General features: G+C 38.0%; 1 protein-coding gene across 1 annotated transcript in view; it reads right to left on the bottom strand.

Moving 5' to 3' along the window:
- Positions 1-12,190, bottom strand: part of LOC145768939 (serine/threonine-protein kinase tousled-like 2) — a 31,954-nt gene extending 19,764 nt beyond the window's left edge. The window contains exons 1-5 of the mRNA XM_082580543.1: positions 12,054-12,190; positions 11,591-11,747; positions 4,873-5,024; positions 4,349-4,452; positions 3,767-3,869 (exon numbers count right to left, since the gene is read on the bottom strand). Of these exons, the coding sequence (XP_082436669.1) occupies positions 3,767-3,869; positions 4,349-4,452; positions 4,873-5,024; positions 11,591-11,747; positions 12,054-12,122 (585 nt within the window). The 5' untranslated portion in view covers positions 12,123-12,190. The remainder of the gene's footprint in view (positions 1-3,766; positions 3,870-4,348; positions 4,453-4,872; positions 5,025-11,590; positions 11,748-12,053) is intronic.
- Between the last annotated feature and the right edge of the window lie 7,890 nt (positions 12,191-20,080).

Below are 20,080 nucleotides of genomic sequence, written 5' to 3'. Positions count from 1 at the left end.
AGCCAACTCGGACACGACAAAAAAATTAGTGAAGACACTATCATCGCCATAGAGAACTTTGTGTGTAACATGTACAAAAACAAGAAAATTAATTATGTCAACGAAGTCCGTTTACAAATGTTTTTAGACGGCTACAAACCCAAAAAAGAAAATGAAAGGATATCATGCATACCAGAAGCTACTGTAGATAGTAGTACTCTACCACTTTGTTTACGAGTACTTCTCCAGAAGACAAGGCGCACACATCTCATCACAAGATGGTGGTTATCTTCAACTAGAAGTGAACAAGCAGCAACGTTGCTGCTAGAGTATGGCTGGAAAGAAGAAGGAGGTTCTTATAAAGTGGTGTGGTTTGAAGGTAAAGGTATAAAGCATCTTTAGATGTCTCTGCGTGGAATCTGATCTCATCCAGGAAAGTCAAGAAGAAGGTAAACAGCATTGGATGTCGCTTGGGTTACCCTTTATAAATATAAAACTTTCTCCTGGTCTATCAGTCGTTTACTTTCTTACTGTAAACATTAGCCAATAACTGGCTGTAAAGTTTCGTTTTAGGAACCTATAACCAATAGTTTCTGCAATCTTGAGAAAAATGCCTGGGTGCACTAAATAACAAATAAATGTTGAACTTTTTCCAGTTAATAGTAAGTTGCAATGTTGCATTATTCGAAGAAAAATAGACGTCTGTAAAAGATAATAAAATTACTATTGTATGTTACGCATATCTGTAGTGCATAATAGCAATTGTTTCGTACAGTCTTTATTTCTCTGTATATAACAGGAGAATTGTATGAATCTGAAGAATAAGACGAAGAAAGTAAAAGCGACACCAGTGATTGATTGATTGATTGAATCTTTATCCTCGGACTGGGAAAGCTTCTTGCAGAGCTTAATCCTGGCAGTTTCGCATACTTGTAGAGGCTTTGAATCACTGGCGCAGGCCCGGTCACCGAGATTGACAGAGTGAAGTTTCCGATTGTTGAAGGCTTGTTGTCGGGGAATTATTCCATCCATTAGATGCCGCTGAATGGAGAGCAGCCCTTAACGTGCGTTGCTCAAGCGCACACCCCGAGAGTCGAACCAGCGCCGCTATTGATCTTGAAGCTTCTTCGTTCCAGAAGTGACGCGCTAACCAATTGAGTTACCGTTTACATTTACACAAACAATCTCTGTTTATGAATGAACAGTTACAATAACTGATTGGAGACATGAAGCAAATGGCATTAAACAAAAATTTACTACATTGGGTTTATTGGGTTATTTATTGTAGCAGCTGGAAAATGTTCATTACTGCCTAAATTAACGTTCCAAATGATTCATTTCGAAACGTTTTGATTTGGATAGTCAGTTGTTCGATTAAGTCCACATTTAGTGGTGGTATCAAGATCTTGGATCAATTTTCTGGCTACTGTAGCCTATATGCTTCTTGTGTACTTTCTGTTTTTGGTGTTACAAAGCCATGTATTGTCATGTCCTGTTGCCTTTTTTCGATTGACTTAATATGATTTATACAAAAACTTTTTGTAAAGTAGGCTATAGTTCCATTTCATGCATCATGGGACAGCTTGTGAATGTATTTCATCAAAACCTATATAAAAATATTTTTAAATTTAATCCATTCGTACTATCCTGGCATAGCACTTTCGTTACACCAAGGTTGGTTCGAGAAAGGGATGAAGTAAATTAAACTATAGGAGGAGATTCACTTTTGGGTAGGTCTTTTATCACCTTTCCAACTGAGAGTATTGTTAGATTTGATATTTTGTGGTGCCCTAGAAGACTTCGTTTTGACCACGTTTGGTCCATGTACTCTATGGTGAAATAAACCCTCTGGGGGTCACTTTGATGACATCTTACATCACCTTTCCACCCGAAAATATTGTTAGATTTGATATTTTTGTGATGTCCTGACATAAGACTTCGTTTTGACCAAGTTTGGTCCATGTACTTTACGGGGTGAAATACACCTTCCGAGGGGGTCACATTAAGGAAAGTCACTTTGAAGTCATCTTACACCACCTTTCCACCCGAAAATATTGTTAGATTTGATATTTTTGTGATGTCCTGACATAAGACTTCATTTTGACCAAGTTTGGTCCATGTACCTTATGGGGTGGAATAAACCTTCCGAGGGGGTCACATTAAGGGAAGTCACTTTGAAGGCATCTTACATCACCTTTCCACCCGAAAATATTGTTAGATTTGATATTTTTGTGATGTCCTGACATAAGACTTCATTTTGACCAAGTTTGGTCCATGTACCTTATGGGGTGGAATAAACCTTCCGAGGGGGTCACATTAAGGGAAGTCACTTTGAAGGCATCTTACATCACCTTTCCACCCGAAAATATTGTTAGATTTGATATTTTTGTGATGTCCTGACATAAGACTTCGTTTTGACCAACTTTGGTCCATGTACCTTATGGGGTGAAATTAACCCCCTGGGGGGTCACTTTGGGGGGAGTCTTACATCACCTTTCCACTCAAAAATATTGTTAGATTTGATATTTTTGTGATGTCCTGACATAGAACTTCGTTTTCACCAAGTTTGGTCCATGTACCTTATGGGGTGAAATTAACCCCCTTTTTGGGCTTTTTAGGGGGCTCTAGGGTCCAGATCCACCCGGTGCGGTCAATCTTCCATACTTTTTGTGAGTGACATGGTTGACCCCAGTAACTTCAAGGGCTCAAACCTTTTGTACCTTATGGGGTGAAATCTTCTGTCGTAGGCTCTCGGTCTATAACATTGAAACGTTTGCACAAATAAAAGTCAAAATATAATTTTTTATCTAGAAATGATATTTATAACATGAAATTTAGTTTGAAATGAAACCAAACGAAATCAATCAACGTAAAACCAGCGACTGATAAAAAAGTTTAAATTTAGTTTTGTGTTGTGAAGCACGGATAGAAGTTCAAGCTGCACTAGACGAAGGAATGATAGCAAAATAAAGACGCTATAACAATCAAAAATAGTGAAATCTGTTCTCCACGCTTAATCGGACCAGTTTGGATTAGTCCTGATGTGGTCCGATTAAGGGTTAGGGTTGACTGTACGAACTGTGTACAAAGGAAGGCTGGCGATTGTAAAACTGACAAAAAAGGCAGAGAGCCGGAGTCACAAACAGAGAGCACTTATATTTTTATTCGTTTGACCTTCTGAGGCCCGAGGGTCTATCCTTTTACCAATCCAGGTTTATGATGGTCCTAGATTACATTGGAAAGCAGCCAGTGTTTGGTTTCATCATCAAAGACACACAGATCTTCCACTCCGTAAGGTGGGTTGAAGATGGTACGATTGTTGATGGACGGAGCGCATTGTTTCCGCCTCCTGGATCACTGGTTTCGGTAAGTCAATAGTACCAGCATTTAATTTTTGTTCCCCAATAGAAGGTGTTCATAACAGAACTTTGCTCTTGAACAGTCTCTTCACAATTTTCATAAGTTTCAGACGTGGGAACGGTGCTTTCTTTGCCATCAGAATGCTGTACGCGAGCAACTTTTTTTACAATAGCAACTGATAAGGGGAAATATATATTTTTTTAGCGCGGTTGTAGTGTCGCGTTACTCCCCAAAAACCGCATGTTACCTCCTAGGCTAGGGTAAAGCATTCCCACTTTGGGAACCACTGGTCTAGATAATGATACGCCGTTACATAAAATTTGTTGAGATAAACCGAAAAGGCCCTAACGGCCCTCATGGAATGTAAAAAAAATCACAACACGGTTACGAAAAAAGGAATCGGAAAGCATTAAAATGAATGACATACTCTTTGCAGTTCATCCAGCTTTCTGTTTTTCTCTGTCTGCTTACCAGCAGAAGCTGCAATCAGTTGAAACAAAGCATCCCCGTTTAAATCAGTCTGTGCATACCTGTTGAAATTAAGTGACTCATCAACTTTACCTAACAGAATTCAAGTAAAAATCAATGCAATATCATCTTCAGGAATGTCTTATTTAATATTTATTACAAAGTGTCAACAGACGTTACTGTATTTTACATAGACAAGAGTTTCTAAATTAATAAATTTCTGGCGCATGGCATAGTGTGAACGTTAGTGTGAATGAAGAAATGATGCAATGTTCTAAATTTAAGCGGGGTCTAAAAATGTTAAAGGATCGCTGTTCTACTGTCTGGCAGTATGACGACTTACAAAGCACTTTACATGAACCAATGCGCGCATATTACAAAATGCCGTTTTCCAAAGAATACCAATCCATACTGGTGATCAGAAATATAGCAACTAAAGGCACTGTATTAAACAGTTTTCCACCAAACGCATGCAAATACTTCTGTAGTCCACGCCCAACATTGATGAATCCATATAAACAAATAATATATAATAACATACTTGGGTTCTTTGTGTACAGTTTGTTTGTTGTGTTGGGCGACCAGACCGGAAAAATCAATATGACTGCTTGAATTGCTGTGTCTGGATGACGGGGATGACCGTATCTATCACGTAAAAAGCGAATTTAAAACATAGGCCATGTTAGGTAAAAACACAATTTAAATAAACTCAACAAAGTATCTTTATGTCATTTGCCAGTACTTTTGAATTAGATGTGTAAAAAAAACACGATAATGTATTATTGTAGCACCTGCAAATTGCAACTACTTCTGGGGCTTGATAAATCTGAAGGTTAGAACACTACAGAAACAACTTCACATGTCACGATATTTTATCTATATGCCTTGATGTCATAACCTACATATATATATAATATATATACATGACAGCTACTGTAAACACCAAACAGTTTTATTATTTGCATAAAAAATTTCACTATGAATGAAGAGAACATAGAAACGGCTGAGACCAAAGTTAAGAAAAACATCTCGAAACGTTGCAAAACTAGAAAAAGCGTTGCATACTGTGTTTGGAAATGTAGGTGACATCATCTGACGTTCAACTGGGAGGTAGCTGCGGGATGGACTGGTAGTTGGTTCAAAATATTCATGGATTTTCTTGGGATTTGAGGAAATCCCTCTTTTCCTGACACTTCCAGGTTCGAAGTTATCCGCAGCTTAAACGAGGAAATTGTGGCTTGTTATGAACAACACAAAGGTTTTAAATTATGAGATCGGAGATTGATTTTCTTGCATTTATTTTTCAATTTGCTTATTAAGACTCAGTAACTACCAATCAGAATTGTTTACAATATGTTTCCGAGAGGGAAGCATTTTTTAATGTAGAAACAAAAGAAAACTTAGAAACTACATAATAATAGTCTACTAGAGTGGAGACTGGAGAGTGTATTGTATATAAACACGAGATATATCTTCAGAGTGTAAGAACTTTGAACATTTACAATTGTACATATATATACCATTATACCTACAACTTAAAAGTAGACAAAAATGATAGTGCAGCAGATAGTAAGCAGATAGTGGCACGATATTTCAAACTTTATGGCTTACGAGTACAGACAGTGTTAGACTACACTTAATAGGCTTGTGTTAAAAAAGTTTTAAAGCAAATTCCAACATTTGGTAATACCAGTTTAAACAGTCGTCGGACAACTCGGCAATCGACAACTCAGCAAGCGCTTTAACTCAGCAAGTACATTTTAGCTACTGCCAAGTCAGCAAATGAGATTTACATGCTTACGTACGACTTGCTTGGTCATCACTTGCTAAACTGAATTTGCTGACTTGTGACATAACAAGTTATGGCTTGCTCAGTTGTTACTTGAACAGTTTCATCATTTACCAACTTCAGCCGCTTGCATGTTGCTAGCCGGTGCACGTCTTTTAGGTGCAGACACAAGACATTTAGGTGCCTGCCGAATAAGTGCGCACAATGTGGTGTCAGAATATTTAAGTACAGCGCACTGATAGTAATACTGCAGACAGTGGCGTATGCAGGATTTTCTCAGGGGGAGGAGGCATTTAAAATGCTTTTTGAATCGAAACATAATGCAAATAAAAACAATTAAAAAAATGCCCATTTTGCTAATTGTAACCAGCAAGTTATACTACGGTATATATATACAACATTAACCCACCACACTCAGCTTGCATTGACGGTGTTTACTTAGTTTACAACAGTCAGGCACTGCACAGTGCACACGGATATGTTTCAAATTGAAATTCACTTTGTAACACAACGAGAAGAAATGTCGCATAATCAAGCATTTTTGATAAATCATTGAGTGTACCTTGACCCACCAAATAGCATCTAAATGACCGGGAGACACAGTGCGCCGCACCTAAATATCTTCATGCCACAGTATGCGCATTGCGCAGTGTGCACCTATTTGGCAGGCAATTAACTGGGTCTGCACCTAAAAGATGTGACCCTTGCTAGCTCAGTCGTCACTTGCTCAGTTGTCGTTTGCTCAGTTCACAACTGCTGACTTGTAGAAGACTCGTTTAACTTTTAAAAATAATACTTTAAACAACTTGATGGGCATTATTTACCGGAATGGCCCGTTTCGGTGAGTCCGATTCGGAGAGTCCGATTCGGAGAGTTCCCTATTCGGAGACAGCCTTTTTCGGAGAGTTCCCTATTCGGAGTTTTTTGAAATTTTTTTTGAAAATTATTGGGTACCGTAGCCTAAATATCATTGCCGCTTTTACATCGTTTTAACGTCGCTAAACGTTGAAATCGTGCAGAAATAGAAATAAAATGTTTGAACAATTAAATAAAAATTCGTCATGTCAGTTCAGTTGAATTGTTTTTATTTGTGACCATCATATCAAAAACAATACACGTCAACATAGCAAAGGTAGAAGCGACAAAGCGCGAATGTTAAAACGTGCTTGTGACCGAAGTAAGTGATTGAGTTGAAAGAAATTTGGCACAGCCACAACACCTTCAGAAAACTTTAAGATATTAAAGGAAAATAAAAAAAAGTAGATGTTACAAAATAAATAAATAATGTTTATGTCTATAAGTTAGTACTTTTGAATAGTTAAAATGATTACCGGTAGTTTGGATCAACAAATGTGTGGCCTACAGCTTGGATTAAAAGGAAATTATCGGGTACCGTAGCCTAGTTATCCCGACCAATAAAAATTTGTTCCAAGAACCGAGTTAGCCTAACAGTTCATTTTTACATTGTAGTAACAGATAACCAAATGTGTGGCCTATCGTTTTAACGTCGCTAAACGTTCAAATACCGTAGCTTAGTTATCTTGACCAACAGAAATTGCAGTTTCTACATCGTTTTAACGTCGCTAAACGTTGAAATAGTGTAGAAAAGAGAACTTTAGCTGCCTAGGATACGCATACTAGGATATTCGACAATATCGTTTCTTTTATAGTTGAAATTATCGAAGCTTTAGATGAGTGGGGTTTAAACCTAACCATTGAGATCTTAAGACTAAAAAGCGAATTAAATTTATTTTTGAACTATTAATGTTTGCTCAGATAAAATTGACATTTGACATGTATCCTGCGTCGCCTTCTACATGCAAACTTAGAATATATTAGAATCCTCAACTACAACAAAATTCTAAATCCAATGACGCCTTCTGTTTATTTACAGTAGAGAATTTTGTAGAGCATTTTGATTTCAACGTTTAGCGACGTTAAAACGATAGGTCACACATTTGGTTATTATATCTGTTACTACAATGTAAAAATGAACTGTTAGACTAATTGGGTTCTTGGAACAAATTTTTGCTGGTCGGGATAACTAGGCTACGGTACCCGATAATTTCCTTTCAATCCAAGCTGTGTAGGCCACACATTTGTTGATCCAAACTACCGGTAATCATTTTAACTATTCAAAAGTACTAACTTATAGACATAAACATTATTTATTTATTTTGTAACATCTTCTTTTTTTTATTTTTCCTTCATATCTTGAATTTTTCTAAAGGTGTTGTGGCCGTGCCAAATTTCTTTCAACTTAATCACTTACTTCGGTCACAAGCACGTTTTAACGTTCGCGTTTTGTCGCTTCTACCTTTGCTATGTTGACGTGTATTGTTTTTGATATGATGGTCACAAATAAAAACAATTCAACTGAACTGACATGACGAATTTTTATTTAATTGTTCAAACATTTTATTTCTATTTCTGCACGATTTCAACGTTTAGCGACGTTAAAACGATGTAAAAGCGGCAATGATGATTAGGCTACGGTAACCAATAATTTTCAAAAAAAATTTCAAAAAACTCCGAATAGGGAACTCTCCGAAAAAGGCTGTCTCCGAATAGGGAACTCTCCGAATCGGACCCACCGAATAGTAGCAGACCCATTATTTACGGGTCTGCTACTATTCGGTGAGTTCCTAACCTCTAACCCCTAACTCTAAAACGGCAATGATAATTAGGCTACGGTACCCGACAATTTAAAAAAAAATTGAAAAAATTACTGAATAGGGATCGGACTCACCTAATCGGACTCACCGAAACGGGCCATTCCGAATATTTAGTCATACAGTCAATACATTTACTCTCAAATAGAAAGTCCAAAAATGCAGGTAGCAACGTCATAACAATCATTGTATAACTTTTATCTTCAGTAAGATTTGAGGAACCGGAACTAAACTTGAGAAACATCAGGGTCTACTTCATCAATCATTACTCATTAGCCCAGCGTTTCTTAACCTTTTCTGACTCTAGCACCCCTGTAAATAGGCCTGAACAGTCTAGCACCCCCTAACTATTGTTGACATACGACTATTACAGTGCCGACCAAAACTTTAGTAGAGGCTTTAGTAGATTTTGTCCGACAACTCTGATTCACTTGCATGTCAATCAGGTCCTCCTTTAGTCTATTATCATCATTTATGTCTGCCAAGAAGGGCTGCTGTATCCACTCTGGATATGAGTGATTTGTGGAAACATATTTTGCCATGGTGGTTTCTAGAAGCGAGAGGTGAGCAACAATATTATAACAAAGCACCCACCAGGTAAGTTCGCACAATCTACTCAAGATCAATTTGCGTACTTGACTGGGAGACGACCACAATAACAGCAAATCATGTAGGCTACTTCGAAATAGCAATATATCATTGATATGACAACTGCTGATACAGCCAGAAAAACGAAAAAAATGCATAAAAGTAAAATGGCATTTTTTGATGTTATACTGCATGCATTTGGCACCACCTACAGTCTACGGTACACGACAACTGGGCGAGACAAAGTGGGCGATACCCACTTGGGCGAGACCAGGTGGGCGACGAGACAAGTGGGCGACGGACCAGGTGGGCGACGGACCAGGTGGGCGACGAGTCAAGTGGGCGACGAGCCAAGTGGGCGACGGACCAAGTGGGCGACGAGCCAAGTGGGCGACGGCCAAAGTGGGCGACGGAAGCGAAAGTTTAGCCGTTCGGAAAAAATATGACTTTTAATTTTTACTTTAAAATACAATGATTGATTTGTGGAAGGGAGGCAATGAGAGTTCTCACGCTGAGTTTCACGAAGCATTGGAAGCAACATTTTCATTATTTTTTGTAGTCTAGTAATAGCGCTTGCTGTTTGATGTTAATTTGCATTGTGACATCATCTTGACACATTATTTTGCAATTTGCGGCGTCAGGGTTTATCGTGAAGCTTAAGAGAAACCCCTCAGAAAAGAAACAAACGAAAGGTCAAAGAGTGGTAGTAAGAGTAGCCTAATTGTAATCAAAGAGTTAGAAAGGAAAATGCCGCAGAGAGTTGTTGCAGCAAAATTTGATGTGGCACAGGCGCAAATTTCACGAATATGGAAGGCACGGGAAAAGCTCTTGAACAACCATCGTAACAACAACATCGACAAAGCTCACCTTAAGCAAGTAGAAGTTGTGTTTTATTTCCAGCAAACACAACTTCTTCTGTCCATCTTTCAGACCAACGTATCATCAAGAATTTCAAACATCATTATCGATGGAGTATGTTGCAAAAACTTTCGGTCACCATCGATGCTAATAAAAACGCTGCAGCCACCAACATAGCACGCGCAATCTGTTTGTTTTTTTTTCGCTGAGACTTTTCGGTCATTTGTCCGAAATGACTTGTAAAAATTCGGTCATTTTTTATTTATTTCGGTCATTTTTTCTGATAAAAATATTTCCTTTCAAGTAGCTGATACAAACCAAAATTTGCACTTTCTGACTCGCTACAACATTAAGTTTCGCTGAGAAACGTTGTCGTGTTTTACCTGAGAAAAGTTGGAACAGACAAACGTTTCTTCAACGTTCATCAGCGAAACTCAACCTTGCAACACTTGGCCGAATTGACTATATATTTATTTGCACATTTTGACCGAATTGGCTAGGCTATATTTTTTTCGGACATTTTTCTAAAAAATCGGTCAATAACCGAAAAAAAAACAGCGCACAATTAGTGTTCTTGACGCTATAAATCGTATGTGCGCGGAAAATCCAATGTCTCATAGAGACTTGCCATTAACTTACATTTACAATGTTGTATGTGAAAGTACCAATAAAACTTTAATCCGAATGCTCTAGTCTAGACGCTGCGTAGCCGCATCAGCAGTTTACAGAACACATTGTGACTGACAGTCATTACTAGGGCCATTTTGTTTATGATCTAAAAATTGAAAAATATGACTTTAGTTTTAGATATTCTGTCAAAAATTTTATTTTAATGGATTATTTTTAAAGCATCAAATTTATGCTAATCTCCGTAGTTAATGATTCGTATGTAAGTTTTTACATGTATTTTAAACAATAACACACTCGAACAACTAACAAAAACTTCTGTTTCGCTTGAAAATCACTACAAACATTCAAATGTCTAATGCATGTACCTACCAAACCAGCTACTTAGTAGTTAAGATCTCACCACTGGCTGACCTAGTGACCTACCGCAAGTGTTTATAATATTCAGAGACTGGATTGTGTGTTGCAAAATATTGTGTCAAGATGATGTCACAATGCAAATTAACATCAAACAGCAAGCGCTATTACTAGACTACAAAAAATAATGAAAATGTTGCTTCCAATGCTTCGTGAAACTCAGCGTGAGAACTCTCATTGCCTCCCTTCCACAAATCAACAATTGTATTTTAAAGTAAAAATTAAAAGTCATATTTTATACTGACAAGCTTTGATAACGGTTAGAGAACGTTCATAACTGACTTCAACCACTCTTTGGCCATTCGTTTGTCTCTTTCCTGAGAGGTTTCTCTTAAGCTGCACGATAAACCCTGACGCCGCAAATTGCAAAATAATGTGACAAGATGATGTCACAATGCAAAGGGCTATTACACAAAAAATAATGAAAATGTTGCTTCTAATGCTTCGTGAAACTCAGCGTGAGAACTCTCATGGCTTCCCTTCTACAAATCAACCATTGTATTTTAAAGTATAAATTAAAAGTCATATTTTTTCCGAACGGCTAAACTTTCGCTTCCGTCGCCCACTTTGGCCGTCGCCCACTTGGCTCGTCGCCCACTTGGCTCGTCGCCCACTTGGTCCGTCGCCCACTTGGTCCGTCGCCCACTTGGTCCGTCGCCCACTTGGCTCGTCGCCCACTTGACTCGTCGCCCACCTGGTCCGTCGCCCACTTGTCTCGTCGCCCACCTGGTCTCGCCCAAGTGGGTATCGCCCACTTTGTCTCGCCCAGTTGTCGTGTACCGACAGTCTATTCCAGCACCCCGGTTAAGAAACGCTGCAGTATTCATGTTACCTTTCCGCTTTTGACTTTTTCTTAATTCAGCCCTTTCTGTGGTTTCAGGTGTGCTGGGGTAACCAGGAATGCTGTCGGTTTCTTTGTCGCTGCTAATGCTTGCCCCGGCACCAATTGAACTCCCAGTGCTCATATTGGATTCTGAGCCACTATGTCCCTGTAATGAAATTTTAAATACCAGTACATTGTTAACTCGAATGAGATATATTATATACTACATATGTGTATAACATGAAAAATGCCACAATTCGGTAAGCAATGCATGAGTTTAGCATTACTGTGCTTTCTTTTTTTCTTTCTGTTTATTAAGTATGATATCTGGAGGTTAAAGTCTTAGAACTAAGTAATAAATGTGTATATTAATATATTACAATAGGTAAAAACAGTAGGTTAATGTTCTTAAAATACAATCGCTACTTTATTAATAAGTTAATAACATATATATATGATATTATAAAAATACCTTACTGACACCCAAAAATCTTGCTTCAAGCAATTCTTGTCTTCTTGCGTCGATGGTAAGATCATCCATTGCATTGAACCATTCGTAATATAAGTATTTATCAATTCAACAGCCTATGATAAATATCTTGATATATATACGGTGTATATATATGTATCATGTGGCAGTAAAGACATAAAAAGTCATTACTTTATAAATCCAGTACAAATTTACAAATAGTTTTAGTTAAAGAACGTTTCATAAATTTAATGGTTTAAAATCTGTTAAAAAATACATAAAAATCAATTTCAACAAATAGCTTAGTAAAGACAATATGTATGATGGATGATAACAACCCACAACTGTTGGCATAGGCGCCGACTTTTATTTTTGCACGGGGTGGCGGATAGCACAATATGGCAACCTAAAAACTTTCAAACTGCATGTTTTTGTTTGATTTTTACTAAGCGTGTTTCGTAGATGCAATTGTCTTTTCACACCTGATTTGTAGCTCGATAATTCACAAAGCAACTTTAAAACAAAGCACAGGAGGTATGTCGTGAATTTTATTGTTACGTTGCTGCTCTGACACTTAACATTTGGCAAAAGTATTTTTGCGAACAGCAGCTCTGTCAATCCAACTGTTAATCAACTGGTCAAGTTGTAACCGTGAAGCTTCAGCTTGATAAACATTTAAAATTAGGACGTGGTTCAATCGCTGTTGCGTCATGGTAGATCGCAAGTAGGTTTTCATGCGCCTGAGTGCACTAAACGATCGCTCCGCCTCGCAGGTGGTGGAAGGCAACGATAAGTATATTTTCACAATGCAGACCACGTTTGGAAGCATTAATGAAATTGTTTCATTGCTTGCAAATAGATCAAGCAGTTGCGATGTAGTTGCAAATCGGACAGAATGCTCTATCTTTGCATCTATCGTATTCTAGCCACGGGAATTCGCTCTCCCACAATTTTTGATAGCTTCTCCCTTCAACAGCGATTATCCTGCTCGTGCTCGGTTCTTCCACCTCCCTGATCGTGCTAACGCCTTTTGGCAGTGGCACACTTTCGTTTCGTTCAGGCGTTTGGTCACTTTCATGCTGGCTGATATCCCGACTAGACGCAACAAAAAATGACTCAACGGAGGGCTGCATTTTTGAACGCTTTTTCGGTAGCATCTTTAAGCTGAATAAAACTGGAATGTCGGCGAAAATTTTTACTATACGATTTTTCGTAATTTTTTCTATGAACTAACAAGCAACTCCTATGTCAGACCAATAAATTCCCGCCTCCTTTTACAGGACGACTTTTTGTATTTTTTTCTATGATGTAACAAGCAACTCTTATGTCATACCAATAAATTCCCGCCTCACAGTTTGTCACGCATTGACACGCAATATTACTGCATGAAGTAGATAACAAAGTAGAAATTAAAGCATGAAGTAGATGACAGTACACTCCAATTGAAATCGGAAAATAATTCAAAATGCAAAATCTTGAGTAATTGAAAAAGGTTGCTTTTGTTATTGGGAATTGACATGGGGTGTAGCTTTCCTCCAATAGAATCATGTAAACGTGTAAATTTGCAGAACGTTAGAACTACTACTTTACTAAGTGCACTTTTAAAATAAAACTCAAAAAGTTTCGAAAGTTGCATTTTTTTAATGAAATTTGAAAATATATATTCATTTATTCATTTAGGGGGTGGAGCTATCAATCATCCAGATAATTTTATTTCCAAGTATTTTATAGCTGGCATAATTTATAGCGATATTATGAGCAGTTTAAAATTTTTCAAAAAAGATTTTTTAGGGAGGCAATGGAAAGATCGTATTTTATTGATTAATAAATCCCATTGTAAACCTAACAAATGTAACAATGACTTATGACAAGTAACAAATAAAACGATCGCAACAACAAGGAATAAACTCGTAGCCACGTGTTGCGTAATCTTCACGTAGCTTGCTTGATGTTACGCCAGTATCATGCTTGTGACAAAAACAATCATTTTCTTCGCAATACTGTATTGGTTCACCTCTTGCTTTACGTTGACTTGAAGCGAAATCCAATCATGAATGATCAAAAAAGATTTAAACGTCCGTTCAAATTACATTTATTTGCAGTAAGTAATGTAACCTAAACGGGGTGGCTGCCACCCCGCCACAGCGGTTACGGGGTGGCCACGCCACCCCGTAAGTCGGCGCCAGTGACTGTTGGCATAGGTTGTTTGAATGTCTAAATATGTTTTTTTACTTGACAAATGTAGATACAAATGACCTGTTTTAACCTTCGGATGCTGCCTTACCTAGGCACAGCCAGGTGCCCTAAAGTGGTGTCGACCAATGTCATTTCGAACATCAAGCAGATGTTCTTACCATGTGACCACGCAGACGACAAAATTTCCATAAAGTCCATATGATCTGATGTTGACAACCCCCATGCATGGCCAACAGAGCTTCTTCCCAACAGTAAAATTAGATCAATGCTAAGTTTTTTGCAAATTTTTTCAATCAATATTTCTTAGGCAGTGGCTATTTGACCGGCTCCGGTCTTTGAATCTGAAACACTATTTGACCGGTCATGACGTCACTACATAAGCGCTTTTTTCTTTTTCTCTTTCAAAGCAACAGACGAGAAGCGCCGATATAAGTTCTAACTTCAACACGTAATCTTCAACTCAGTCCGTGGCGCGTGCGTTACGTTTCCGGCTGCCACTCTAGAGGGGATGAGTTCGATACTATCCGGAAGCATTCTTTTTTTTTATTTAAATTTTGACCCGAAGCGCATTTTTGTGGTCAATTTTTAATTTGAGTAGCCTACAGCCCATTTTTTATGTCTTTTCAAATGTGAGTAATAATGTTAGAGTTTTTTTAATTTGCTGGAATTTGAGAATTTCTCTTGGTAATTTTCCGATCGTCATAAGTGAACGTGTGTTGCCGAACGACCCTACATTTTTCTCTCAAGTTAGTTATAAACAATACTTCTTTAAAAAATGGTTTTACCATTATCATTTCTTTTAAAAGAAGTATTGTATATAACTAACTTGAGAACTATACTTGAGAACTATTAACTAACTTGGACTGTAGGCTACTCAAATTAAAAATTGACCACATAAATGCGCTTCGGGTCAAAATTTAGATAAAAAAAAAAGAAAAAAAATAATGCTTCCGGATAGTATCGAACTCATCCCCTCTAGATTGGCAGCCGGAAACGTATCGCACGCGCCACGGACTGAGTTGAAGATTACGTGTTAAAGTTAGAACTTATATCGGCGCTTCTTGTCTGTTGCTTTGAAAGAGAAAAAGAAAAAAGCGCTTATGTAGTGACGTCATGACCGGTCAAATAGTGTTTCAGAATCAAAAGACCGGAGCCGGTCAAATAGCCACTGCCTATTTCTTATCAGCGTACGATAGACTTTGCCTTGTTTGTGAAAGAGAGTTTGCTTTGCTGAACCATGGACAGACAAAACAAAGTAACTTTAACGGTTTAATATATTTCACTACAGTATGCACAAAAAATATATATATATAACATAAATAAAAGAAACTCAAACATTTTCGACACGTACTTGTGTCCTTATCAGGAATTACAAATCTGCAATATAGCCTACATAAAATTAGAATTATAACATCAATTTGACTATGCACTATTACTGTAACGGCACTCTGAACTGTAACGACACTCTGAACTGAAAAGCACAAACTCAGCAAATACAATACACGAATGATTACGAGTAATTAACATGGCGGGAACCAAGCATGGTAGATTCAGAGGTCTGTGAAAGCTTGCAAGCATCAAAGAAACATTCAAGCAAGTAATGAATGAACCACAAAATTGCAAACACATATTAACTGCCAGTCTAAAATTGACTCTGAAACCTAAATGTTATGAAAGACGAATCAACATCCTTAACATATATTATACTTCACAACTTTTATTGTGAGACTTGGGTAATGGGTAGCATCTGACTTGAGTAGGCAATCTTTTTATCATTTGTTGCTATTCTTGTTATATATAGCCTACAGTATAACCTACCTAAACTTCCTGCCGCAAACATGTTGGAATTATGGATTATTTTGCCTGAGCAATTTAACTAAATTAAACTTTTTTTTAGCCGAATAGAATTAAATGAATATTAGATTTATTTTCAGTCTAGACAGGTTGTGCTATGGAAATATCTGATTTTGGTTTCATGCTGAATATTCTATTTACAATAAGACGATAAAGCAGTTTCAAGGAAGAAAAAAATACTCAAGTTTATCCTACCTTTTATTTCGTTAAGCTAAATGTAAAGTCATCTAAGAAGCAAACTTGTAACATACCGTCAGTTTGGAGGGACTAGAAATTTACTGGACCTGACACTGGATATGTCTCAGATACACACAAACTCAAAGATCCCGGGAGGAAATTTAACTGATACGGTACTTGAATGTATCCAAAGCTATTTTATTTATGACAAATTTTCAAGATCTGTGGTTACAAAAAACGTTTAGTTTAATAAATTCTATTAGGTGCAAATCTACGTAGCTGAATTAAAATCTTCTTTCACACTATTCCTTGTCAATGGGTGTAGGCTACCGGTAGTCTACAGTAGATCAAGCAGGCGTTGTGTCAGCAACAATCGACATCATAAAATTTCAAAACAAAGTTGCTGCTATGATCACAATTATGTTTAAGTCCATGTTATTAGGAGGAGAACAAAGACGCCTACAAGCTCGAAGCAAAATGAACAAATTCAATTATCCGACGCAGTCACCTCTCTGCTGAGTAAAGTCTTGTATATCACGTGACTTTGATTGTTTTGCTGGTGTACTTTTTTAAGAAGTTTCCCCAGTTATTTCCACTCCATTGATCATTTTCCAATGAGTCATATTCTCGAAATTGTGTGCGTGCGTTGCAAGAAATGATAACCCTAATTTAGTCATACAAATTAGCATTATACAACGCAGAAAATTCGAGCATTTCGTCAAGTTTCTACAAAGTCATGGATAATCAGTTTGCTAATGGATCAGGAGTGAGGATTGCCTCCGAGCAATGACCTTGTCTATCACCTGGAACATGCTCCAAAAAGTACTGATCTGTAACTGGATCTTCACGCTTGAAAAGTTATTTGTTGTAGCCTACTGTATTTGAAAATTTTCCCAAGTTCAGTTGTTTCGCTTTTAATTTAATGACGTCTTTTTGATTTACTTTACTAATTAAAATATTGTTAATGCCTCAGTTAAAGCATTTATGCGAATAAGTAGGGTAGTTGCCTCTCGACCCCATTTGGTCATGCGGTAAACAGGGTAGGCTAGGGCGCTAGGCTACACTAGAACATGAACATAGAATTGGCAAAGGAAAAAACTCAATTTCCCGTTTTTAAAACCCACATGTTTTTTACTTTCCGAGCACTCATGCTTCTCTTTCATCCTAGTCGATTCTATGGACGAGTTCTAGTGTTTACCTGGTCATGCGTGTAAAATTAATCCGTGAAAGTAGGAGTTCTCGATTTAGACAATTGCTGCGGTTGTATTTACTCAAAAACTATTCAGACAGTATGGTGTCAGAAGAGAAGCAACATCCAAAAAACAGATATTTGCTGCCTGTTTTACGTCGTAAAACGTGAGACAGTCAAAACCTGGAGGTGGCCTACCTTTATTAGCAAAAACACGCTCGATGACCACGCTGCATCAAAATATTTGTAGGCCTAAATAAGTGCCCGATCTTTTCTGAATGACTTGCCAGCAATAACATACAGCCTAAGAGGTCATTAAAGTGCTTTGAATATCTCCGTGATTTGGTCTGCGTAATGGATCAAAGGTTTCCGCAATTTCCCAGTCTGAGTAAGTTATAAAGATTCAATCAATCAATGTTTTGCTTTCTGAGCAGAGGTGGGCACCCGCTACTTTTAAAGTAGTGCGCTGCCCGCTACCGCTACTTGGACCAAAATAGCGCGCGCTACCGCTACCCGCTACCAATTTACAAAAGTAGCGCGCTACCCGCTACCGCTACTCGGACCAAAGTAGCGCGCGCTACCGCTACTTCTTCCGCTACTTTTGTCTAAAATGACACTAAGTTAAGAAACACTCTTCAAGTCCCTATAGTGACGCAAAAATGACCTTGAAAACGTATGTTATCATTCGTTCACACTGTCTCATTTTAACGTCGTTATAGAAAACACATTTCAAGGGAAATTTATTGTTAGCCTATACGCATCTTTCAAAACACAAGCATTTCATAATGAGAGTCACTATAGGCTAAGTCCTGCCCGCTTTGGCTTAAGCACATCTTTTCCAACAGAGAAAAGTCTCTCAACCGCTGCACTGGAAGGAATGGGGGTGTTGTATTTAACGAACAGATGTTTTAACTCGGTATTCGAAAAGCTCAAGGACTTGCCCCTGTCCGAAAAAAAGGCGTCCACAATTGCTGTTTCCTTCTGCACCGACGTTTCACGGTAGGTTATGGCGCCAACGCCAACACACCAAAAAATTCATCCTCGAAGTCGTGACTGGTGTTGGTGTCACTCTTCTCAATATCAACCTGGCTTGATGTCTCCCGCAACAGTCGAATTACATCTGTCTTGACTTTTTCTCGCAGTGCGTCAGCATCATCCGTGGAAACGTAGTGCAGAAATTGTAGCCACGACGTCTTGAAGGAGGAATGAAGACATGATGCCATAACACATTTCATGTCGTTGAAGCACTTGTTGAATCGTTTCTTCACCCCTTCAAGGACTTTCACTCTCAACTCCTCACAGCTCACAAGATGACTGATCTCGGTCAACTTCTTCGCGCAAACTGTAATTGGTGGAAGTAAGACTCCGTAATAGGCTACGCCTTGGACTCGCCCTGGAGAATGTCTAAAGCCTGGCAGATAGGCTTCATCACACGGAGATATTCGCCGAAGTTGACGTCAGCCAGAAATAAATGAACTGTTTAGAAATAAGATAAACTATGTTGTAACTTCAAAGTTGTAAGCAAAACAAATCACACAAAATTGCCCTGTAGGCTAATGACTTCTTTTAACAAAAACCATCGTGTAAAATTTTTTTATCAGCAACAAATATCTTAGCTAACCATTTGTCGGCAGTTTTACTTTAACCAATACGATAAAACCTTATTTTTGGACATCTTAGCATGGGTCATGACTGATGAGGCAATGCTCACTGCATGTAGTCTATATTCTATAAACCATATACAACTTTACTTCGGCTAACTTATTATTAAAATTAAAATGAACATTATCGATTTCATACCTTGATCGCAGCTCCTAGGGGTTGTAGATCATAGGGATGCGAAACTTCATCCGCTTTTGGCTTATCCGCAATACTAGAAGGGTTACGTTTTTTTCTAATTTACAAAATATTTTACTTTTTATGGGTTATATAAGAAGAGTTAAGTAAGCTTAGGTTTTAAAGTAATTTAAGGTTTTTAGTTGAAAGCAAGCCTGCAGTAAAGCGTAAAAAAATGTCAAATTGGCAATTATTGACCTTTCTAATGTTGAAGGAACAACGGAGTTGCGCGTCCAGTGATGCACCGTCCCTACGCAGCTCCACACCAGAAAACGAGATTCCCAAAAGACCAAAATTTTGCAACCAAACCGATCATATAGGATTATAAGCTATATAATATAACTGCTTGACCACGCCAGTGTTGCAAAAAAAAAAACGAGTATTTTTTTACTTTAAAATAAAAAGTAGCGGGTAGTGAGAGTGCGACTGAAAAAAGGAAGCGCCTCCCCCGCTACTTTGGAAAAAAATAGCGCCGCTACTCCAACTAAAAAGTAGCGCCGCTACCGCTACTTTTACCAAAATAGTAGCGCCGCTACAAAAGTAGCGCGCTACTGCCCACCTGTGCTTCTGAGTAAGGAGTCTGAAGTGTTATATATTGTAGGCTCGCTGGCTATTGAGTGGTTGTGAAAATCCACGGACTAGTTGATTACCTGGACAGCTCACTTCAATAAATCCGCTTTCACGCATGTAACAAAGAAGCCTTATAGGCTAGAGATGGGTTTAGACTACGTGCGTTTTCCATACGTTTTTGTTGAGTTGCAATTTTCGTGCGTTATGA

This window comes from Aplidium turbinatum, chromosome 1 (assembly GCF_918807975.1).
Source record: "Aplidium turbinatum chromosome 1, kaAplTurb1.1, whole genome shotgun sequence".
Taxonomy (NCBI): domain Eukaryota; kingdom Metazoa; phylum Chordata; class Ascidiacea; order Aplousobranchia; family Polyclinidae; genus Aplidium; species Aplidium turbinatum.
Note: the sequence above shows the minus strand (reverse complement) of the source record. Positions and strands in the feature narration are given on the sequence as shown.